General features: G+C 44.0%; 1 protein-coding gene across 1 annotated transcript in view; it reads left to right on the top strand.

The window, feature by feature from the left end:
• Window positions 1-22856, top strand: part of LOC124594007 (probable multidrug resistance-associated protein lethal(2)03659) — a 121978-nt gene that overhangs the window by 22190 nt on the left and 76932 nt on the right. The window contains exons 4-8 of the mRNA XM_047132359.1: window positions 2661-2817; window positions 7174-7312; window positions 7394-7504; window positions 21250-21432; window positions 22557-22843. Of these exons, the coding sequence (XP_046988315.1) occupies window positions 2661-2817; window positions 7174-7312; window positions 7394-7504; window positions 21250-21432; window positions 22557-22843 (877 nt within the window). The remainder of the gene's footprint in view (window positions 1-2660; window positions 2818-7173; window positions 7313-7393; window positions 7505-21249; window positions 21433-22556; window positions 22844-22856) is intronic.

Below are 22856 nucleotides of genomic sequence, written 5' to 3' on the forward strand. Positions count from 1 at the left end.
CGCGGTACACCGTCAGTCCAAAAAGTTTCGAGACTGGATTAATAAAAAAATAGATATACTTCAAGATAGTGTTTTTAATGCTTCATCTGTTCTACTTTGTCTCTCCCCACTTGAGTAGAGCACACGGAACGTTCACACAACTATGCGAATCTGTCAAAAAAGTCCCTCTCTGCGATGTCGTTTGACTTATGCATGACCGCGGCTTGAATGTCGTTACGTTGCCAAAGCGTTGACGGTAAACTAAATTTCTGCGTTTTGTCATTTTACGATAGATTCGGATTGATGACATCAAGTTTCGTCAATTATGACTATTTTTGCTAAGAAAGAACTATCTGCGTTTTGTGTTTCTACTGAGACGCAGCAGGCGCCTACGCGTCGTTGTTTTCTTGACTGATTTGGGATAAGGGACCAAACAGCGAGGTCATCGATTCCATCGGATTAGGGAAGGGTGGGAAAGGATGTCGGGCGTGCCCTTTCAAAGGAACCATCCCGTCTTTTGCGTGAAACGATTTAACAAAATCACGGCAAACCTAAATCAAGATGGCCGGAATCGGGATTGAGCCGTTGTCCTCCCGAACGCGAGTCCAGTATGCTAACCACTGCACCACCTCGGCCAGCCGTTGTTTTCGTTCAGGAGTCAACGTGTACGGGACATAGTTTCCATACACTTTTCTCTTCTTCAAAATATTCCGGAGGATATCTTGAAAACTTGATTTAGAGATGTTGCTCATTGCGATTCGTAATCCAGCTACTTGGACGCACTGCGGTTGCACATCCACTATTTACTCCTGCTTGCTCACAACTGCCTGGAGACTAGACAAATGCATATATGCTGTTTATAATAGCTACATAAATCCTCCAACTATATGGCCATGGTGCAGCAAGAGTATTATATTTTCAGCACGAAAAAAGAGTCTAGTCTCAAGTAGCGCGCGCACATGCGGCCTGTATTCCCGGCCACTACAATTTGTATACCAATATTAGTGCCAAACTAGGAAGTGTGGCCCTATCTAAGCACAGCTGCATGCCTTCACCGAAGACAAAATGTCGACTATTTACAATGCATTACCCGCAGTCCCTATACGATTTCTGAAGATGCATAAAAGAGGCGAAACGCGTCAATAAAGTCTGCTATTTTTGCAACCTAGTCTCTTCTTCTTACTAAAAATATAGTAGGTCTTACAAGCTTCCAACGTAGTCACTGTGCTGACATTGCTTGTATTCCAAGAATAAAATTAGTCTCTGAAATTGTAGGACGGACAAAGTATGTGATCCTTTGTGTGGGGTTTGTGAAATGCTCTATGTGTCTTCCCTTCGAACAATTTTGAGTGACACCGTTCCAGAGGAGGGCTCATTGAATTTTTGTGAAAGGTAAATGAAAAGTTTGATCCTTAACGTAACTGTAAAAAGCAGTCCAAGGTTGTATGTGCATGCGTACATACGCCATATCTCTGTGAAATGGGGTCGTTCTTTTGGAAAGGAAAACTATGACCCTTGTGCCTAAGTTCAAACTCAGTAAGTTTCTACCTTCTTTCGTGTAGAACATGTGGTTTAGTTAAATGAGGTGAATCTTTTTGAAACAACCTGTATTACTCATGGCACTAGAGTAGTTTCTTTCGAAATCATTTTTCTACATGGCTGTCTAGCATATAGACATATGTAGGAAGTCAGAATGCGGTATGTGACCGACGCGGGGCGATGTTCGTTCACAATACGTCTCTCAGCTGCCTCTAACGCCTGCCGATAGTGTGTACCAGGTGTGTCAAGAGGCACTCTTGAGATGCTTAGTCACATGCGAGCGAGTGCGTAGATATATCTGTACGGATGATTTCATGCACCTGTGGCCCGCGCGGTGTCATGTCCGTTGTCTAGAGCTCGCCTCGACTTTTGAGGTGTTCTCGGGTCACGGGAGTCTCTCATACAACAGTACCGAATACGGCCGTGTTATCAGAAATGAAAGTAAAGACATTGGCAGTATTGACTGGTAGTTATGGGGTGCTTGTGCAGATGCCTAACAGGAAAGCTTTTATTTCATACAATGCGGTGGTGCTTTTCTAATGTGAATTCATTAATTACACATTAACGCTCGGAAGGCATTGCCTGTTGTTCCAACGGTTATTTCCTTCACCAATAACTAGTCTAACATCTTTTCAGCGAGCATACCCAAGTTAAGTCGAGAAACAGCAGTACTAACACTGTAAACACGAAAGTAAGTCTATGTACTACTTTTTCACGACTAAACCGCTGAACCGATTGGGATGGAATTTGGTTTAGGGATAGTTTGAAACCTGAGGGAGTATATAGGCTATTTTATAAATAAAAGAAATTTATCCCTAAGAGGACTAAATAGGGAACCAAATATCATTTTTTAGATTAATGGACATCGTCGCACCTTGAGGGGAAAGATGGGAAAGGGGGGGGGGCGCACTTCCAACTATGCTTTTCCAAGCAGATAGGCAATTGAGGGCATTTAGAGCACTGAATCCTTTCTTCCAAACATCGTACGATAGGTCTCAAACTAGAAAAAGACTTCACGGCGGTTCCTTGTGGCTCGTATTAATGAGCAATATTACATATGGGTAATATATTGTAAGTAATATTCTTTTATTAAACAGTGTTAAAATGGTGCCCAGTAGGATGCTAATATGGTCTGTTCACAGCGTACATGGGTCGACTCTCGGCACGTTTCCGGAAGCGTGTCGCCGTCAGGACCGACGAGCGGATGCGGATGATGAACGAGCTGGTGCAGGGGATACAGGTGGTCAAGATGTACGCCTGGGAGAGGCCCTTCGCCAAGCTCGTCGCACTGGCCAGGAAGTGAGTGTAATTCCGTAACCAACAGAACGAAAACACCAGTTACAGTCTGAGAAATGCACATCGTCATGCCTTATAAAACCACACACAGATTTAAATAATAGATTAGACTCGTGTATCATGCAGTTAACATTCATTTAATCCATATTTGAAAAACAGTACCTGCTTTCTTTTGAGTATCTCATAATAATCAATACAATTTAAGTAGAACTGATCTTATGGTTTAGAACGGCTTACCGCGCCTTTTAGTGTTTTAAAAACATGCCTCAATAGATATACCTTGTATGATTTTATCCCGTCAGTTCTGTATGATGAAGAAAGCTTGTACAGAATGTGCAAAGAGGAATGGTCAACATACAGCGATGTGACAGGAACGATGATTCAGTGCAGAATGTCTAGTAAACACGTGCTGTAAAATGCACACCTTAAGAGGTATGAGAACTTCTTGATCTTGGATACTGTGAAACAAATCTCTTCTGCTTGAAGCTCTTTGCTCTCCACATTTTGAGTGGTGGTAGTACGGACCAAAACAAGAGAAAATCTCCAGTAAACATGGGCTCTAGAATGCATACCTTAAGAATTACGAGGACTTGTTCATCTTTGCTATTGTGAAACACTACTCTTCTACGGAAAAAGTTCTCATAGCTCTTAAGGAACACATTTTAGAGGTTTCCCAGCATTCTTTGCTTCGAACTGTCGTTCCCATCATATTCTTGAATACTGGCTACTCCTACTGGCTACTGGTATGCCGTGTATTAATAACAATTTCCTTCATGAACGACATTCTGTCTTCACTAATCAATTTGTTTGATTGGTGCTGCTTCAATTCACGAAACATTTGTTATCACATACTCGTATCACTCCAAATGTATCAAAATTTGTCATTTTACGCTATTAAGTAATCACTGCTGTAGAAGCTGTAGATTCTACAACTTTCCACTTTATAAGCTGACTTCATTTTTATCCCTGTTTAGGAAGCGCACCACAATCGGTAAAAACCCTTATGAGACGGATTGTTGTCCGTCTGTCCGTCCGTCTTTTAAGAGCCATTTTTATCGGGAACGGTTAGAGGTATCAAGTTGAAATGTATGTCAAATGCTAAGGTCTAGGGTCGCTTGGTGCTGAAAAAATTTGAGCTTCAAAGTCAGTACAGTCAAAACATGCGCCCATTTATTTCAAATATTTTGATAATCACTCAACCATACATACAGATGAAACATCTACACAAACAATGACGTTTGTACGGAATGCTCAGCCGCGAGTACTACCCGCAGTTGACCACTTTCTTTTATACAGTACTTCTGAATTTATTTGTAACAGCTTGGAAGAGTCTTTCAAAAGCCTACTTCAACACGAAAGATCAAAGTATTTATATTAGAAAGACCTACTAATTTAACATACAAAACGTCAGTACTATGTCCACTGCTTAGTTTTATGCATTCAAATTCTAACATCGCAGTATTTTGCATCTGGTGTAACGAAAACCAGACCCGTACGAGCATACATACAAGTGAAATAAAAAGTATGAAGCTGTAGAGTAAAACAGGCATAATCCTGTGGCTAACAGATACATAATTTCGATAATAAACACCATTTTCCCCTACTACTTTTAGCGACTGTCTTACTCTTCTTTGTACAAAGACTTGGAGATAAAATGGTGAGTGCTATGACTTATGAATGTTCTCTGTCTGTTTACATTCCAACCTGAAAGTCGTAGGGTTATTGCTGTGCTAGCGTGCTAAAGTTTTCCCACTTGTCTGTTACGATTACTTGTGGACGCAGTTCCTGACTGAAACTGGTGTCTGTTAGGTGCGCAGTGACTGTTAAGCCTAGTTTACACGACGACATTGGGTTGCGCCACTTGTTGCGTGGAGTGATAAAAGATCTAAATGGAGACCCAATCAACAATAAAAACCAGCAGCTAGATAGATGGGTGCAGCATTATGCTAAACTATAGTCAGAAGAGGTCAACATTTCTTCAGAAGCTTTGGGTACTTTACCAACTTACCCAGTTATGTCTGAGCGTGATGATCCTCCCACTGTTGACGAATTAAAACTCACACTTAAAAGTCTAAAGCTAGGCAAGAGCACAGGCCGTGATAACTTACCAGCAGAAATCATCAAACTTGACTGCGTTTTGCCGATATTGTATCGAATCCTATGGCAGTGCTGGGAAGAAGGCACAGTACCTCAAGACATGCGAGATGCAAATATAGTAACAATCTATAAGGGAAAAAGCGACAGAGGTAATTGTAATAACTATAGAGGAATATCTCTCTTGAGTATTGCTGGAAAGGCGTATGCAAGGGTAATCCTGAAGAGACTGGAAACCTTGGCTGCTCGGATCTACCCTGAGTCACAGTGTGGATTTCGAACTGGCAGATCCACAAGTGACATGGTATTCACCTTGCGCCAACTACAAGAGAAGTGCCGCGAACACAGAGTGCCATTATATGTGGCTTTTGTTGACCTCAACAAAGCCTTTGACACCATCAGTAGGGAGGGACTCTACAGCATATTGGAAAAAATTGGATGTCCCCCATCTTTGCTGTCTTTAATAAGATATTTTCACGACAATATGCGTGGCTCTGTAATCTTCGATGACAGTACATCCAAACCATTCAGTATGAACTGTGGCGTAAGACAAGGCTGTGTGTTGGCACCTACACTTTTTGGAATTTTCCTCTCGGGTCTGCTCCAAGTGGATTTCGAGAATTGCAATGTTGGAGTACATCTGCATACTAGGAAAGATGGAAGACTTTTCAATGTCAGTCTTCTGAAGAGTAAGACAAAGCGCTACGAGATAGTCGCTCGTGAACTCCTGTATGCTGATGATGCTGCAATTGTTGCGAACTCCGCAGAAGAGCTGCAAGAGCTAGTATCAAGATTTAGTCACGCATGCCACCTATTCTCGATGAGCAGTAAGACCGTAACTACGGTTCAGGGTGCTAACACAAAGCCGAATATCACACTAGATGGCACTACTCTGCAAGTCGTGGATAACTTCTGCTATCTTGGATCTTCTATTGAATCAAACATGTCTGTTGACAAGGAAATTGTTGCTCGCATTGGAAGAGCTGCGACAACTTTTAGCAAACTCTCTACACGTGTTTGGAAAAAATATCAAACTCTCTTTGACCACCAAAATTCTTGTATATCAAACTTGCGTCCTCAGCAGCCTTTTGTATGCATCGGAAACATGGACTACCTTTGCCAAACAAGAACGTCGCCTTAATGCTTTCCACATGCGGTGCCTGAGATCCATCCTCGGAGTAACGTGGAGGGACCGAGTGACCAACGAAGCAGTGCTATCTAAAACTAACTGCAACAGTATTTAAGCTATCTTGAAGCAGAGACGACTCCGCTGGCTGGGACACGTCCACCGTATGGATCCTGACAGATTAGCACGTGAGGTGATGCTTGGAGAGAGCTCTATAGCCAAAAGACCTGTAGGACGTCCTGTATTGAGGTTCAAGAACTCCTGTAAACGAGATATGGAGAGCTTTGGAGTCGACACAAACAGATGGGAGGCACGGTCTAGCATGAGACCAGAGTGGCGTGATGATATATCATCTGGAATGTCGAAGCATGATGAAGGCTTGTTAGACAGATTAAGTCAGAAAAAGCTTCGCAATGCTACCACTGCTCCTGCCTCAGCAGCCAGATACACTTGTGACAATTGCGGCAAGAGATGCCGTGCTGCCATTGGCTTGACAAGTCATATGAAAAAATGCAACCCATAAACACACAGACACTGCATCAATCATCTACCAAGATGTCGTGGCCAATATATATATCACTGAAATCCCACAAACACCTATGCAAAGCATGTACATATAAAAGGTGAAAATTATTCTACGTTCCCCACTTCATATTTAAGTTCGTCTGCATTCTACGAACACATATAACCTCAAAACTCATGCAACTAGTGTCGCCAAAGTTGGAACACGCCGAAACTGTTTAGTTTCACCGACGAGTTGCGCAAACTCGTGGCGCGCATGCGCAGTTGCTGGTAGCGCAGTTGCCTGCAACCTAGTGTCGTCGTGTAAACTAGGCTTTAGATAGCAACCGCGTACGCCTCCCAAGCGCGAACAGCGATTCTTCCGGGCAGCAGTAAATCTGCAGCCATACAACGTCCCCCACCCGGCTGCGCTGCTTACAGAGAGTTTCTCTGCCCCTAATTCTTGGGTTCCCATGTTTAGGCCAAACGGGTTAAATTCTTAAACCGGGGTACACAAAATTCTTCAAAGCAATCAGCACATGACATTAAATTTTCCTATCACCTTTGTAACTGTTCCGTTCTTTTACATTTCGTGTTTCACTTTTAATGAAGTAGTACCATTCCGTGTGCCACACCAGATCCGAAATCCACAAGCTGCTGCACGCAGCCTACCTGCGGAGTTTCCTGCTGGCGTCTGCCGTCTTCATTGAGAGGTCTTCGCTGCTGGTCACACTCGTCGCCTTCTTCCTAATGGGTCACATCGCCGGTCCTGACCAGGTCAGTACATTCGCATTCTTTCCCATTTCTGTCCCACACATGCGTTTCAAGTGACTACATCCTTTACCTGCTGTGTTTCAGATATTCTCGATGGCTCAGTACTACAACGTCCTTAACGTAGCGCTGGCCATCATGTTCCCCATGGGCATAGCAGCTATACAAGAAGCTCGAGTCTCAGTCCAACGTATACAGGTAAGAACAAATTGCTGATATTTCTCTCCACCAACGGAGATCCTGATGCCTTTATATTGTAATTCCTTAACTGGTCTGGTATCAAAGTGCAGCAACATCATCGATGTCACGCTACTGGATGAATCTAAAGGTACAAGACCATCCGAAATGTCCATTGGAGTAGATATTAGCAGATATTTATTAATGTACTCAGTGGATGTAAACTAGCTAATCAAATGTATCTGGACACTCATTTCTAGACAATAATATGGGGTGTCTCCACTCTTTGCTTTCTGACGACTTGAACGCTGTTGTGCACACTTTCAGTGAGATGTCTGAACGTCTGTGGAGAAATAACAGCTCATTCTTCCTCAAGAGCCGAAACTACAGAACGTAGTGATAGTAGACACTAGGGTCTGGTGCGAAGTCGACATTCTAATAATCCATTCCAAAGGTATTCCCTTGTGTTCAAGTTGGGGCTCTGGGCAGGCCAGTCCACTTCAGAAATGTTATTATTCACAAACCATCGCCTCACTGGAGCTGTTTTATGACAGGGTGCATTGTAACGCAGATACAAATAATCGTTGTCTCCGAACTATCCTTCTGTAAAATCCGTTCCCAGTACTCTCTCCATGGCTCTGGTGGTGTGTATCCCGTTACACTGTGTGGTGTGCGTACTGTAAGACCTTCGGTACACACACCATCAGATTATTTGACTTGTCGCTCTATGCGAGTGTCAGCAATATGCCTCGTGGTCTTATCGTGGCGTGTTTATCTTCTGCCGTTAGGTCAGACGATAGAAATGCCACTTGCACGCTAAGAATAGCAGATTGATGGTGACCAACTTTAAACAGAACTTGATTAATTTTCACACACATTTATTAAAATAATAATAAGCATAAAATTACTTAACTTGATTCTGGATGCTATTTACAATTGACAATCTGAAGTTCCTTTGGTCTTGGTACGTTAATCTTATTATCACATCTCTAATACTTGACAAAGTGTCTATACATTTCTCTCCAAGGCTATGTACAGGTGAGAGGCACCCACATGCCTTGCTCATACTGTGGCATCAAACAGTCAGGCCCGCAAGATGAGTGGTCTGCCAAGCGAGTAGACTCATTCTTATTTATCGAGTAACATGAACTCTAGTACTCGCAATTAAGTTACAAGTTATTCTCCTGTCTGAATATTACGCAACGGAAACGCACATCTGACTATTAGTAATTTACACAACTCTGACTGTTCACTGCGCACTGGCAATACCACATTTTCTTTCTCATTTAACGGCTTTGATCAACACGTGACCATCGCACTGAATATGAATGGCGCACACATTATAAATTCTGGATATCATGACAACATACAATTCGAAGGAAAAGGCCACCAATCTTTTTCTTTTCACTATCTTATCTATTCCGATAAATTCTATAACCTAAACACACAAATTCTATAACCTACAACATGGCTTTAAATTGGTGATTCTCTATCTTATGATCTCGTAATTATTTAACGCTACAGTGCACTTTCTGGATAGGATGGTGGATCTTTTGCTATATCTCACACTTAGACTCTCACAACCATCATCACGAAACTTTCCTCCAGACCGAGCGGTACAAAAAGGAACATGCATATCCCACTGCCTATGAAACTATCTTGTTACTCTCCCATGCCAACCACACATACTTAAATTTCATGAAATACATCACACTGGCAACGTACAATACAAAGAATAGTCACAACGTTATAATCACATCACTTTCAGCTTTCCCAGTTCAATTCGTATTCATCCCAGTTTCACACGACACTGCCCCACTTCGTAACTTTTCTTTCCTACTATGAACTCTGGAGGATATATGCACGTCTTCCTGTGCAATGCAAGGCAAGTGGCGTTGCTGGATGGACGGCTGACTCACCTTGCTTCATTCTCAGAGTATTATAGTTCGAATCAAGCGTCACACGGAAAAATAACACGCAAAGTAATATTAAGAACATATTCATCATACACGCGAGTCCTCAACTGATACCATGGACGAGTACTTCTCTTTATCCTTTGTCTCATACACAGATTGAGACACACACAGTACTCACCACGTGGAAGTACTCGTCTCTAATTTCAAGTCCAGCACACCCCATTTCTTAAATATTTCCAACTTATAGTACACACGCTAGTAGTTCAGCTTAACTTAAGCACTCGGAAGTATTTCAACTTATTGCTACACGTGGTTTCATTGTGACCGTTGGTCACTTCCAAAGATTACTACGATCCCCTTAATATTACCTGCCTGACATTTAATTCTCCCCACAAAAGTTCCTGAAATAGAGAAATTATTATTCCAAACTACTCTTAAGTATTTCACATGCATACCATGTCTCCACTCTTTTGTCTTTACGGAGCACACCTAAGACAGGTCTTATCAACACTAGATCCAGCGGCAGAGTGCTGAAACATGGCCGTTCTTCAGGTCATCTCGCACCTCTGTCGAGGTGGGGGAAGACCATGCTACCCATTGGTCAGCCACATTTCAGGCGCTCAAAGCTCAGGTAAATTTCATCTCTTTGGTTCCACCAAAGGTGACCAAAGTTCCGTCTCAAAGATGATCATATATTGCACATTCACTATCTGTGGTTAGCAGACGACCATACATTCATTCATTTCGCAGATCTCACCAGATTGGATGTAGAGATTTATTTTGTGGGAGTGCACATGTGATCAATTAAATAAATAAATTATCCTTCTTTCCTACACTGGTATCCGGCTTCGGTGTATTAAGTGAAATTGAGTTATTATTACAAAAAATATCGTGTTCTGACAAGAATAACGAAGAATGTTGTATCTATTTTCAATGTCGGGCGGTACTGTACCCTTTCACAGGAATGTGATAATCTTATTAGGCGCAGACTGAAACTTGACTATAGACTGGTACAGACTAACGCAGACTAATGCAGACTGACCAATCGGAGGTTTGTACACTCGTTATAATACCTCACGCGTTCAGGTATCACTGCACTGCTACGTTAGCAGCAATCTCATTGGCTGCGTTACATATTAATACGCGGACCGGCGGAAGCAGAATTTGGTGCGTCTCTAAGACGGCATCTCGTAGTGCGGAGACGGACGAGCGCTGCGCCTGCGCTGTTGTGCTTAGCGGTCCGCGCTCTATTGGGAAAGTTGTGTACGCGCTGACTACGCGGAACTATGTACACAACACACTGAAGACGAAATATTCACTAAAGTATAGGAGCTCATGTTTGATAAGGCACTTTTTAGCTACACCTCAGTGACTAAACCATAGATGTCTTCCGGGACTTAAAATAATTGAATATAATAAACACTTAAGCCAGTAGTCAAGAGGAGCATACGAAGCATATGTTCAATTGTATGAAACCCCTTATGACATCTCTGTGTCATTATAATGTCGTTATGAGTGCCACTGTATGGATTAGCAAGAAGTACACGTCTAAATACCGACGATGATGCTCATCGTGAAGCATCAGGGTGGTTACGGTCGCCTTTAGGACACCTGCAATTACCAGTATCTGTGCCCAGTCCAGCAAGTTGTCACTGTGCATCTGATGGCAACTTCTTATGGTGCTACAGCCATACTGGCTTTTGTCTGATTATGAGTCAGTAGCATCCGATCCCCTAGATACCTCACATATGTTAATAGCGTTCATTAACAGCCCAACAGTGAAACTGCCTTTTGAGCTATGTGTGACCAAACGTCGACCATTACACCAAGATGAAACTCTTTGCCATTATGGAGGCTAAAGAGATCCAGAGTGGCTATGTAACTACTGAACTGTAAGATGGAAATAGCTCCAGATTAAGTATTTTAATTACATAAGATGACTCTAAGCAAGGGAACTGTCTCTGCTGCTCGGTGGTATGCTCTGATAGTGTTCTGAAGATCCGACTAACAACACGATGAAGGGCTTACATAGTCTTGAGGACACTGCGGCGTATGAGACGTTAACAAGCTAAGAAATGTCGTACCTGCTAAATGCCCTGACTGCACTGCAAGGCATTTGTTGCAATGCACACAGCAAGGAAACACGTACAGTCCACTTAGGATACGAACGTTTAGAGATGGAAGCGGTATTGTTTTGGGTCATGTGGAAATCGGGTGCAACCAGCTCGCAGATATTGCAGCTAAGGAGGCAATACGTATTGAAGCGTGGTCTAAAGTTCCCCTACAGACTTAACCTCGCTGATGAGATACAGGTCCATATTTTGTATTGGAGCACACCGGCTCTTTTCATGCAATTTTGCTACTCTGTTGTATTTGTTTTTTACTTTGTCTGTATTCGAATTCGTTGCCTTCATCTTCAGGTTCGTATACCCACAAGTGTAATCTATGGCTGTAGCAAAACATCTGCTACTGTTGGAGGTCCATATGTCTTTCGTAGTATGAGTGACTAGAAGTGTGATCTATTGGAGTTAGTGCACTGCCGTGCACTATTGGCTTCCATCCATTGAGATTAGACGAGGTGCTTTCAACTTGCACACAGATATGGTGTTGCTCTATGCCGCTTTGATTCCTTACAAGCGAGATGAATTTACAGTGTGCTGTACTTGTGGAGTACTAACTGTAGACGACCTACTCCAAGAACTGAGCAAGTTCAGTTTTGTAAGAGGATCCTCCGGCCCTACTGGTGGCCAGCACTCGGTCTTTGGCACTGTAGATAGAGGTATCATGCACATTATAAAACTTCCCTTCCCATTTCCTATGAAAAGTTCAAATTGTAAATTAATTACTATTATCGATTCTGACTGTCGACAATTGCGTATTTACTATCCAAAAGGTTATTAGAGTTCTTTTTAAATTTTTGGGCGTTTCCACGCTTAAGCATTTTTATATGCCACGTTTGTTTATGATTTCAGCTAGTGCTGTACATTTGTTCTACATCTAAATCTACATTTATACTCCGTAAGCCACCCAACGGCGTGTGGCGGAGGGCACTTTACGTGCCACTGTCATTACCTCCCTTTCCTGTTACAGTCGCGTATGGTTCGCGGGAAGAACGATTGTCTGAAAGCCTCCGTGCGCGCTCTAATCTCTCTAATTTTACATTCGTGATCTCCTCGGGAGGTATAAGTAGGGGGAAGCAATATATTCGATACCTCATCCAGAAACGCACCCTCTCGAAACCTGGCGAGCAAGCTACACCGCGATGCAGAGCGCCTCTCTTGCAGAGTCTGCCACTTGAGTTTGTTAAACATCTTCGTAACGCTATCACGGTTACCAAATAACCCTGTGACGAAACGCGCCGCTCTTCTTTGGATCTTCTCTATCTCCTCCGTCAACCCGATCTGGTACGGATCCCACACTGATGAGCAATACTCAAGTATAGGTCGAACGAGTGTTTTGTAAGCCACCTCCTTTGTTGATGGACTACATTTTCTGAGGACTCTCCCAATGAATCTCAACCTGGTACCCGCCTTACCAACAATTAATTTTATATGATCATTCCACTTCAGATCGTTCCGCACGCATACTCCCAGATATTTTACAGAAGTAACTGCTACCAGTGTTTGTTCCGCTGTCATATCATCATACAATAAAGGATCCTTCTTTCTATGTATTCGCAATACATTACATTTGTCTATGTTAAGGGTCAGTTGCCACTCCCTGCACCAAGTGCCTATCCTCTGCAGATCTTCCTGCATTTCGCTACAATTATCTAATGCTGCAACTTCTCTGTATACTACAGCATCATCCGCGAAAAGCCGCATGGGACTTCCGACACTATCTACTAGGTCACTTATATATATTGTGAAAAGCAATGGTCCCATAACACTCCCCTGTGGCACGCCAGAGGTTACTTTAACGTCTGTAGACGTCTCTCCATTGATAACAACATGCTGTGTTCTGTTTGCTAAAAACTCTTCAATCCAGCCACACAGCTGGTCTGATATTCCGTAGACTCTTACTTTGTTTATCAGGCGACAGTGCGGAACTGTATCGAACGCCTTCCGGAAGTCATGAAAAATAGCATTTACCTGGGAGCCTGTATCTAATATTTTCTGGGTCTCATGAACAAATAAAGCGAGTTGGGTCTCACACGATCGCTGTTTCCGGAATCCATGTTGATTCCTACAGAGTAGATTCTGGGTTTCCAAAAACGACATGATACGCGAGCAAAAAACATGTTCTAAAATTCTACAACAGATCGACGTCAGAGATATGGGTCTATAGTTTTGCGCATCTGCTCGACGACCCTTCTTGAAGACTGGGACTACCTGTGCTCTTTTCCAATCAGTTGGAACCTTCCGTTCCTCTAGAGACTTGCGGTACACGGCTGTTAGAAGGGGGGCAAGTTCTTTCGCGTACTCTGTGTTGAATCGAATTGTTATCCCGTCAGGTCCAGTGGACTTTCCTCTGTTGAGTGATTCCAGTTGCTTTTCTATTCCTTGGACACTTATTTCGATGTCAGCCATTTTTTCGTTTGTGCGAGGATTTAGAGAAAGAACTGCAGTGCGGTCTTCCTCTGTGAAACAGCTTTGGAAAAAGGTGTTTAGTATTTCAGCTTTACGCGTGTCATCCCCTGTTTCAATGCCATCATCATCCCGGAGTGTCTGGATATGCTGTTTCGAGCCACTTACTGATTTAACGTAAGACCAGAACTTTCTAGGATTTTCTGTCAAGTCGGTACATAGAATTTTACTTTCGAATTCACTGAACGCTTCACGCATAGCCCTCCTTACGCTAACTTTGACATCGTTTAGCTTCTGTTTGTCTGAGAGGTTTTGGCTGCGTTTACACTTGGAGTGAAGCTCTCTTTGCTTTCGCAGTAGTTTCCTAACTGTTGTTGAACCACGGTGGGTTTTTCCCGTCCCTCACGGTTTTACTCGGCACGTACCTGTCTAAAACGCATTTTACGATTGCCTTGAACTTTTTCCATAAACACTCAACATTGTCAGTGTCGGAACAGAAATTTTCGTTTTGATCTGTTAGGTAGTCTAAATTATGGCTTCTACTACTCTTGCTAAACAGATAAACCTTCCTCCCTTTTTTTTATTTTCCTATTAACTTCCATATTCAGGGATGCTGCAACGGCCTTATGATCACTGATTCCCTGTTCTGCACTTAAAGAGTCGAAAAGTTCGGGTCTGTTTGTTATCAGTAGGTCCAAGATGTTATCTCCACGAGTCGGTTCTCTGTTTAATTGCTCGAGGTAATTTTCGGATAGTGCACTCAGTATAATGTCACTCGATGCTCTGTCCCTACCACCCGTCCTAAACATCTGAGTGTCCCAGTCTATATCTGGTAAATTGAAATCTCCACCTAAGACTATAACATGCTGAGAAAATTTATGTGAAATGTATTCCAAATTTTCTCTCAGTTGTTCTGCCACTAATGCTGCTGAGTCGGGAGGTCGGTAAAAGGAGCCAATTATTAACCTAGCTCGGTTGTTGAGTGTAACCTCCACCCATAATAATTCACAGGAACTATCCACTTCTACTTCACTACAGGATAATCTACTACTAACAGCGACGAACACTCCACCACCGATTGCATGCAATCTATCCTTTCTAAACACCGTCTGTACCTTTGTAAAAATTTCGGCAGAATTTATTTCTGGCTTCAGCCAGCTTTCTATACCTACAACGATTTCAGCTTCGGCGCTTTCTATCAGCGCTTGAAGTTCCGGTACTTTACCAACGCAGCTTCGACAGTTGACAATTACAATACCGATTGCTGCTTGGTCCCCGCATGTCCTGACGTTGCCCCGCACCCGTTGAGGCTGTTGCCCTTTCTGTACTTGCCCAAGGCCATCTAACCTAAAAAACCGTCCAGCCCACGCCACACAACCCCTGCTACCCGTGTAGCCGCTTGTTGCGTGTAGTGGCCTCCTGACCTATCCAGCGGAACCTGAAACCCCACCATCCTATGGCGCAAGTCGAGGAATCTGCAGCCCACACGGTCGCAGTACCATCTCAGCCTCTGATTCAGACCTTCCACTCGGCTCTGTACCAAAGGTCCGCAGCCAGTCCTGTCGACGATGCTGCAGATGGTGAGCTCTGCTTTCATCCCGCTAGCGAGACTGGCAGTCTTCACCAAATCAGATAGCCGCCGGAAGCCAGAGAGGATTTCCTCCGATCCATAGCGACACACATCATTGGTGCCGACATGAGCGACCACCTGCAGATGGGTGCACCCTGTACCCTTCATGGCATCCGGAAGGACCCTTTCCACATCTGGAATGACTCCCCCCCGGTATGCACACGGAGTGCACATTGGTTTTCTTCCCCTCTCTTGCTGCCATATCCCTAAGGGGCCCCATTACACGCCTGACGTTGGAACTCCCAACTACCAGTAAGCCCACCCTCTGCGACCGCCCGGATCTTGCAGACTGAGGGGCAACCTCTGGAACAGGACAAGCAGCCATGTCAGGCCGAAGATCAGTATCAGCCTGAGACAGAGCCTGAAACCGGTTCGTCAGACAAACTGGAGAGGCCTTCCGTTCAGCCCTCCGGAATGTCTTTCGCCCCCTGCCACACCTTGAGACGACCTCCCACTCTACCACAGGTGAGGGAGCAGCCTCAATGCGGGCAGTATCCCGGGCAACCACAGTCTTAGTCCGATCGGGGGATGCGTGGGACGAGCTGGCCGTCCCCGACAAACCCCCATCCGGAACCCCACAGTGATGCCCATTGGCAACAGCCACAAGCTGTGTGACCGAAGCCAACACTGCCTGAAGCTGGGAGCGAAGGGATGCCAACTCAGCCTGCATCCGAACACAGCAGTTGCAGTCCCTATCCATGCTAAAAACTGTTGTGCAAGGAACGTCTGAACTAATCTACAGAGAGCGCAAACAAATCGACACAAAATTTAAACGGTTATTAAAATACAATATTGCCTAGTAAATGCAGTAATGCTGCTACTTGCGCACTGCTGACACACTGCTCGGCGACGGAAGGAGACTACGCGATTTTACACTATTCAGGTACTAAAACGCGATGCTACAACTCTCAAATACTATAATACGCCCGAAATTTATGAATTAGACAATGCAAGTACCAAAAACACGCAAAGAAATTAAGAATTAAACTATGTAACAAAAGAATGAGCTAGGAGTATACGACTTGCTGCTGCAGCTGCTTATCCAACGGCGGCAGGGAGCACACTGACTGTGACCAACCGACACTGGCCGTTCAAAACAAAAACAGAAGACAAACGACTACGCGAATTTACACTATTCAGGTACTAAAACGCGATGCTACATCTCTCAAATACTATAATACGCCCGAAATTTATGAATTAGACAATGCAAGTACCAAAAACGCGCAAAGAAATTAAGAACTAAACTATGTAACAAATGAGTGAGCTAGGAGTATACGACTTGCTGCTGCATCTGCTTATCCAACGGCGGCAGGGAGCACACTCATTTATGTCCTGTAAATACACTCCTGGAAATTGAAATAAGAACACCGTGAATTCATTGTCCCAGGAAGGGGAAACTTTATTGACACATTCCTGGGGTCAGATACATCACATGATCACACTGACAGAACCACAGGCACATGGACACAGGCAACAGAGCATGCACAATGTCGGCACTAGTACAGTGTATATCCACCTTTCGCAGCAATGCAGGCTGCTATTCTCCCATGGAGACGATCGTAGAGATGCTGGATGTAGTCCTGTGGAACGGCTTGCCATGCCATTTCCACCTGGCGCCTCAGTTGGACCAGCGTTCATGCTGGACGTGCAGACCGCGTGAGACGACGCTTCATCTAGTCCCAAACATGCTCAATGGGGGACAGATCCGGAGATCTTGCTGGCCACGGTAGTTGACTTACACCTTCTAGAGCACGTTGGGTGGCACGGGATACATGCGGACGTGCATTGTCCTGTTGGAACAGCAAGTTCCCTTGCCGGTCTAGGAATGGTAGAACGATGGGTTCGTTGACGGTTTGGATGTACCGTGCACTATTCTGTGTCCCCTCGACGATCACCAGTGGTGTACGGCCAGTGTAGGAGATCGCTCCCCACACCATGATGCCGGGTGTTGGCCCTGTGTGCCTCGGTCGTATGCAGTCCTGATTGTGGCGCTCACCTGCACGGCGCCAAACACACATGCGACCATCATTGGCACCAAGGCAGAAGCGACTCTCATCGCTGAAGACGACACGTCTCCATTCGTCCCTCCATTCACGCCTGTCGCGACACCGCTGGAGGCGGGCTGCACGATGTTGGGGCGTGAGCGGAAGACGGCCTAACGGTGTGCGGGACCGTAGCCCAGCTTCATGGAGACGGTTGCGAATGGTCCTCGCCGATACCCCAGGAGTAACAGTGTCCCTAATTTGCTGGGAAGTGGCGGTGCGGTCCCCTACGGCACTGCGTAGGATCCTACGGTCTTGGCGTGCATCCGTGCGTCGCTGCGGTCCGGTCCCAGGTCGACGGGCACGTGCACCTTCCGCCGACCACTGGCGACAACATCGATGTACTGTGGAGACCTCACGCCCCACGTGTTGAGCAATTCGGCGGTACGTCCACCCGGCCTCCCGCATGCCCACTATACGCCCTCGCTCAAAGTCCGTCAACTGCACATACGGTTCACGTCCATGCTGTCGCGGCATGCTACCAGTGTTAAAGACTGCGATGGAGCTCCGTATGCCACGGCAAACTGGCTGACACTGACGGCGGCGGTGCACAAATGCTGCGCAGCTAGCGCCATTCGACGGCCAACACCGCGGTTCCTGGTGTGTCCGCTGTGCCGTGCGTGTGATCATTGCTTGTACAGCCCTCTCGCAGTGTCCGGAGCAAGTATGGTGGGTCTGACACACCGGTGTCAATGTGTTCTTTTTTCCATTTCCAGGAGTGTATGTATATTTTAGTGTGTGTGCGTTAATAACCATTCAGTCAGGCTCCTACACAACAGTAGCAAAAACAACAAGGTCAGGAAGGGACTGTTGGGAGAAAGATCGGGGTACCTGAACTGCCGTCAAGAGTAGTAACCCAATGAAGGCAGTTCTACATCTATATCAGAGCTCCACAAGCCACCTAACGGTGTGTGGCGGAGGGTACTTCTGGTATCACCAGCTGATCATCCCTTCCCCGTTCCACTTGTGAGTGGCGCCTGGGAAGAATGGTTGTCGGTAAAGCTCTGAATTAGCTTTAATTTCTTGAATTTCTGTGGCGGTCAATTTGCGAGGTATATGTGGGAGGAAGTGATATGTTCGATCTTTTCCGGAAAGTGCTCTCTCGCAATTTCAACAGGAAAATCTCTCTTGTAACGTCTGGAACTGGAGTTTGTTGAGCACCTCTGCAACGCTCTCGGTCGACTGAACGATCCGCTGACGAAACGCATTGCTCTTCGTTTCATTTTTTTCTGTCTCTCTTCTATCACACTCACCGAGTAAAATCGAAGACGATGTACAATATTCAAGACACAGTGAAAAAAGCGCCTTGGAAGCCACTTCCTTCGTGGATGAGCTACATTTCCTTAAGAATTTTTCTAAGAATCTCAGTCTGGCATCTGCTTCACCTGCTACGTATTTGTTTTATCTGGTCATTCCACTTAACGTCACTCTGCATAGTTACTCCTAGATGTATTACGGTAGGTACTGTTTCCAGCAATTTTTCATTAGTAGTGCAGTTGGGCAGTGGTGGATTTTTTTCCCTATGTAAGCGTAATATGTTATATTTATTTACGTTCGGTGTCAACTGCCAGAGCCTGCACCATTCATCAATCCTCTGCAGGTCATTCTGAAAAACGACACTAGCTTCTGGCGTTGTTACTTTCTTATTTTCGTACACAACCGCATCATCTTACGACAGTCTTAAAGAGCTTTCGAGGCTTTCGTCCACGGAAATTAGTTTTACATCTGTCGATTTTTTGCCGTTAAGAGCGATGTGTTGAGTTCTGTCTGTAAGGAAGTCTTGAATCCAGTCGCAAATCTGGTAAGCCTGCACTTTTTTTTCACTAAACGGCGGTGCGGCAGTGTGCAAAATGCCTTCGTAAAGTCAACCTGAGCGCCGTTGTCTGCAGCGCTACTGACCTCACGAAGAAACAATGTGAGCTCCGTTTCGCGAGATCTCTGTTTGCGGAATCCATTTTGATTTACTAGAGGAAATTTTTGTTCTCCAAAAACGTCATAATTCTTGAGCGTAAGATATGTTCCATAATTCTACAACAGACTGACGTCAACGATATAGGTTTACTTATAATTATGTGCACCTGCCCTACGACCCTTCTTGAAAACGGTAATGACCTGCTCTTTTTTCCAGTCGCTAGGTACTGTTAGTTGCTCCAGCAGTTTACGATAAATTGCTGACAGAAGGGGAGAAAGTTCTTTTGCATAATCCTGTAGAATCGTATAGGTATCTCATCTGTTCCTGATACCTTTCCGCTACTAAGCCATTGTATTGCTTTCCTACTCCGCGATCGGCTACCTCAATTCCTCCCAATTGTACGCAGGTACGATGATTGAAATGACCGACCGTATTAAGATCTTCCACGGTGAAAAAAATTCGGAGTGCCGAGTTCAGTATTTCGTCCTTCTATCTTTGATCTTCCGTTTCGGTGTCAGTATGGTCACTGAATGAATGAACAGAGGATTTCGAACCGCGTACTGATTTTAAGTAAGACCAATACATCCTGAGGTTTTTACTCAGATCGGTTGATAAAATTTTACTTTCAAAGTCTTTGAATGCTTCTCTCATTGCTCTCATTACTGTCACTTTCGCTTCGTTCAACTTTTGATTGTTAGCTATGTTATGACATATCTTGAATCAACGATACTTTTAAATTTTTTCCATTTGTGCTCTAACCCTTCCTCCCCTGTACTGACTATGACGCCCGTTAAAAAATTAATATTTGAAGCTGACTACCCACATACTCTGTCATTTGTATCCTTTCACTCCTGCTAAGCAAAAATATTTTCCTACCTGTTGTAACATCCCTTGTAATACCGTTATAGTTTTGATCACTGATGCCTTCTCTGCATCAACTGATTCGTTTGCTGGCACGTTGCTTCAACAAACCTGTGGACCCATTTCGTATGGATGGTTGTGTTGAGTGTTTGTGTAGTGTAAGAAATAATAGCTGAGATCTACTCCAAGCATGTTGCCTTCTTCTCTCCAAGAGCACTATGCTGGCCGCCATCATAGTGGAATACTACTCGTATAAAAGGAGTCGCATGTCAGCATTCCATTAAACTCTTCAGGGATACATTGCTGCCAGCTTGGGTGACGGCGAACCTTTGCATAAGACGTTTCCTCCCATATTTTTACTGGGCGCCTTTCTTCACAACCAACAACAACCTCAACGACATCTTCACAAAAATATTTTATTTATTAACGATAGCACACGATTCGGGATAAATCCACGCTCAATAGTCAACGGTGAAAATCTGTATAATGTAAATGTTGATAATTCTGCAATTTTAATAGCTGATGTCGATATTAGCTTTATCTCGAAGCATGAATAGAATGTTAATAAGAAACAAAGAATAGTGGTCAAAATTTCTCCAGGACCAAACTGCGAATTGGTTACTTCTCAGATGAGCATCGCCGCGTAATTCTTATTAATTTTCCTTTCCTCCGATTATCCTTCAATCTTAACGTTAGTGCTCTTGTAGTGTACTTTTTTCTACTAATATAAAAATGCTTGCGTTTCCTTTTTGTGCATCGCCGCGTAATTCTTATCAATTTTCCTTTCCTCCGATTATCCTTCAATCTTAACGTTAGTGCTCTTGTAGTGTCCTTTTTTCTACTAATATCAAAATGCTTGCGTTTCCTTTTTGTGCACAGGAGTTCCTTGTGAAGCCGGAGGCGACTGTAGAGGACAGGAGCGGAGGAGCCGCTAAAGGAGAGGTATCTTTGCAGCACGTGTCAGCCACGTGGGACGGAGCCAACCCATCCCTTTCGTCCATAAACCTCAACGTCTTACCCGGCACGCTATGTGCTGTTGTAGGACCTGTTGGGTGTGGAAAGGTAACGAGCTTTTTATTCGTTTTAAGTAGTGTAATATGGTTTTGGGGTTTGTAGCTGTATAAGTAATTACTTACAAATTTACTGTTTTATTTATGTACAGTGGTTCGTAATGAAACTAATAGTAACTGTGGAATACAACCTTCAACTGGATCTAGGACGCAGGGAAAGTTTAAAAACAGCAACCGAAGAAAATAATATGCTCTGTGTGCTAAATTTCAATTTTCGTTTGCTGTCGATATATTTATTTCTCCACTTAGCTTGTAGCTTATGCTACGTGCTGTCCAACAATTTGTCTTGTAAGGCTTTAATAGTACACAATATATGCTTTTCGATACATGTACATATAGAGCAGTTAGTCGTTTGCATGTTTCATTGAGCATTCACGCTATACTGTATCTGAAATGGAACGTGACAATTGTTTCCTACGAGTAACACAATTTAGAAAAATATGTTGAAATAACCTAGCCCTCTACACAAGTGTCTTCCATAAATGTTTGTGTGGCTTATACTGTCACACACACTGTCCCATCCATCTTGACTACCACATTTTTTTCGTTCAGAAACAAAAAAAAAATACATCAAGAAAACGTAATTTAGCTACCAAGAGAACATTAACCAGTATGACTGATTTTATTGTGACTTTGGTCATTAGGAAGGTACGCATAGCAGTACATCTTTTTCGAATAGTAACGTATATAATTTTATTCTGTAAGCCATTTCCTCTTCATCAGTAATTGTTCAAAAACTTATCATGATATACCATTCACGTACACATTATGTTATTAACGTAACACAAAACGACTGACTCTCCCGTTCTGGCAACACTGCATCTACTAACGGTAACGTAACGTGCCCACCTGCTGATGTTGACAGCAAACAATTTTAAACACAAGGAAAATGCACACAAGCAAGTGGATGAACAATAATGGTCCTATAACATTCTTTTGGGGTATTAGAGAACGTACTTTTGTATTTCAGATTTCCGTTCATTAAGAACGATGTGTTCTTTAAGTAACTAATTAAAGAGGGATAAATAGTTTCCGTTAAAGGACTGGCAAACTCAAACCGAAAGATCGTATAAAACTGATGATCAGCTAATCTGCCTTCTTATTTCATTTATGCAGAGCTCGCTGTTGTACCTGCTTATTAATGAGCTGTCACCAACATCCGGAAAGCTCAAGATTGGAGGGAGGGTATCATATGCGAGCCAGGAGCCGTGGATATTCGTGGGCACTGTGAGGCAGAACATCCTGTTCGGACAGCCGTACGACAAGAAGAAGTACCAGAAGGTGGTGGAGGTGTGCGCCCTGTCCAAGGACTTTGAACTGCTGCCGTACGGGGACAAGACGCTGGTGGGAGAGAAGGGCATCACACTCAGCGGCGGGCAGAGGGCCAGGGTGAACCTCGCCAGGTACGTACAACAG

Source organism: Schistocerca americana, chromosome 2, assembly GCF_021461395.2.
Source record: "Schistocerca americana isolate TAMUIC-IGC-003095 chromosome 2, iqSchAmer2.1, whole genome shotgun sequence".
NCBI classification, from domain to species: Eukaryota; Metazoa; Arthropoda; class Insecta; order Orthoptera; family Acrididae; genus Schistocerca; species Schistocerca americana.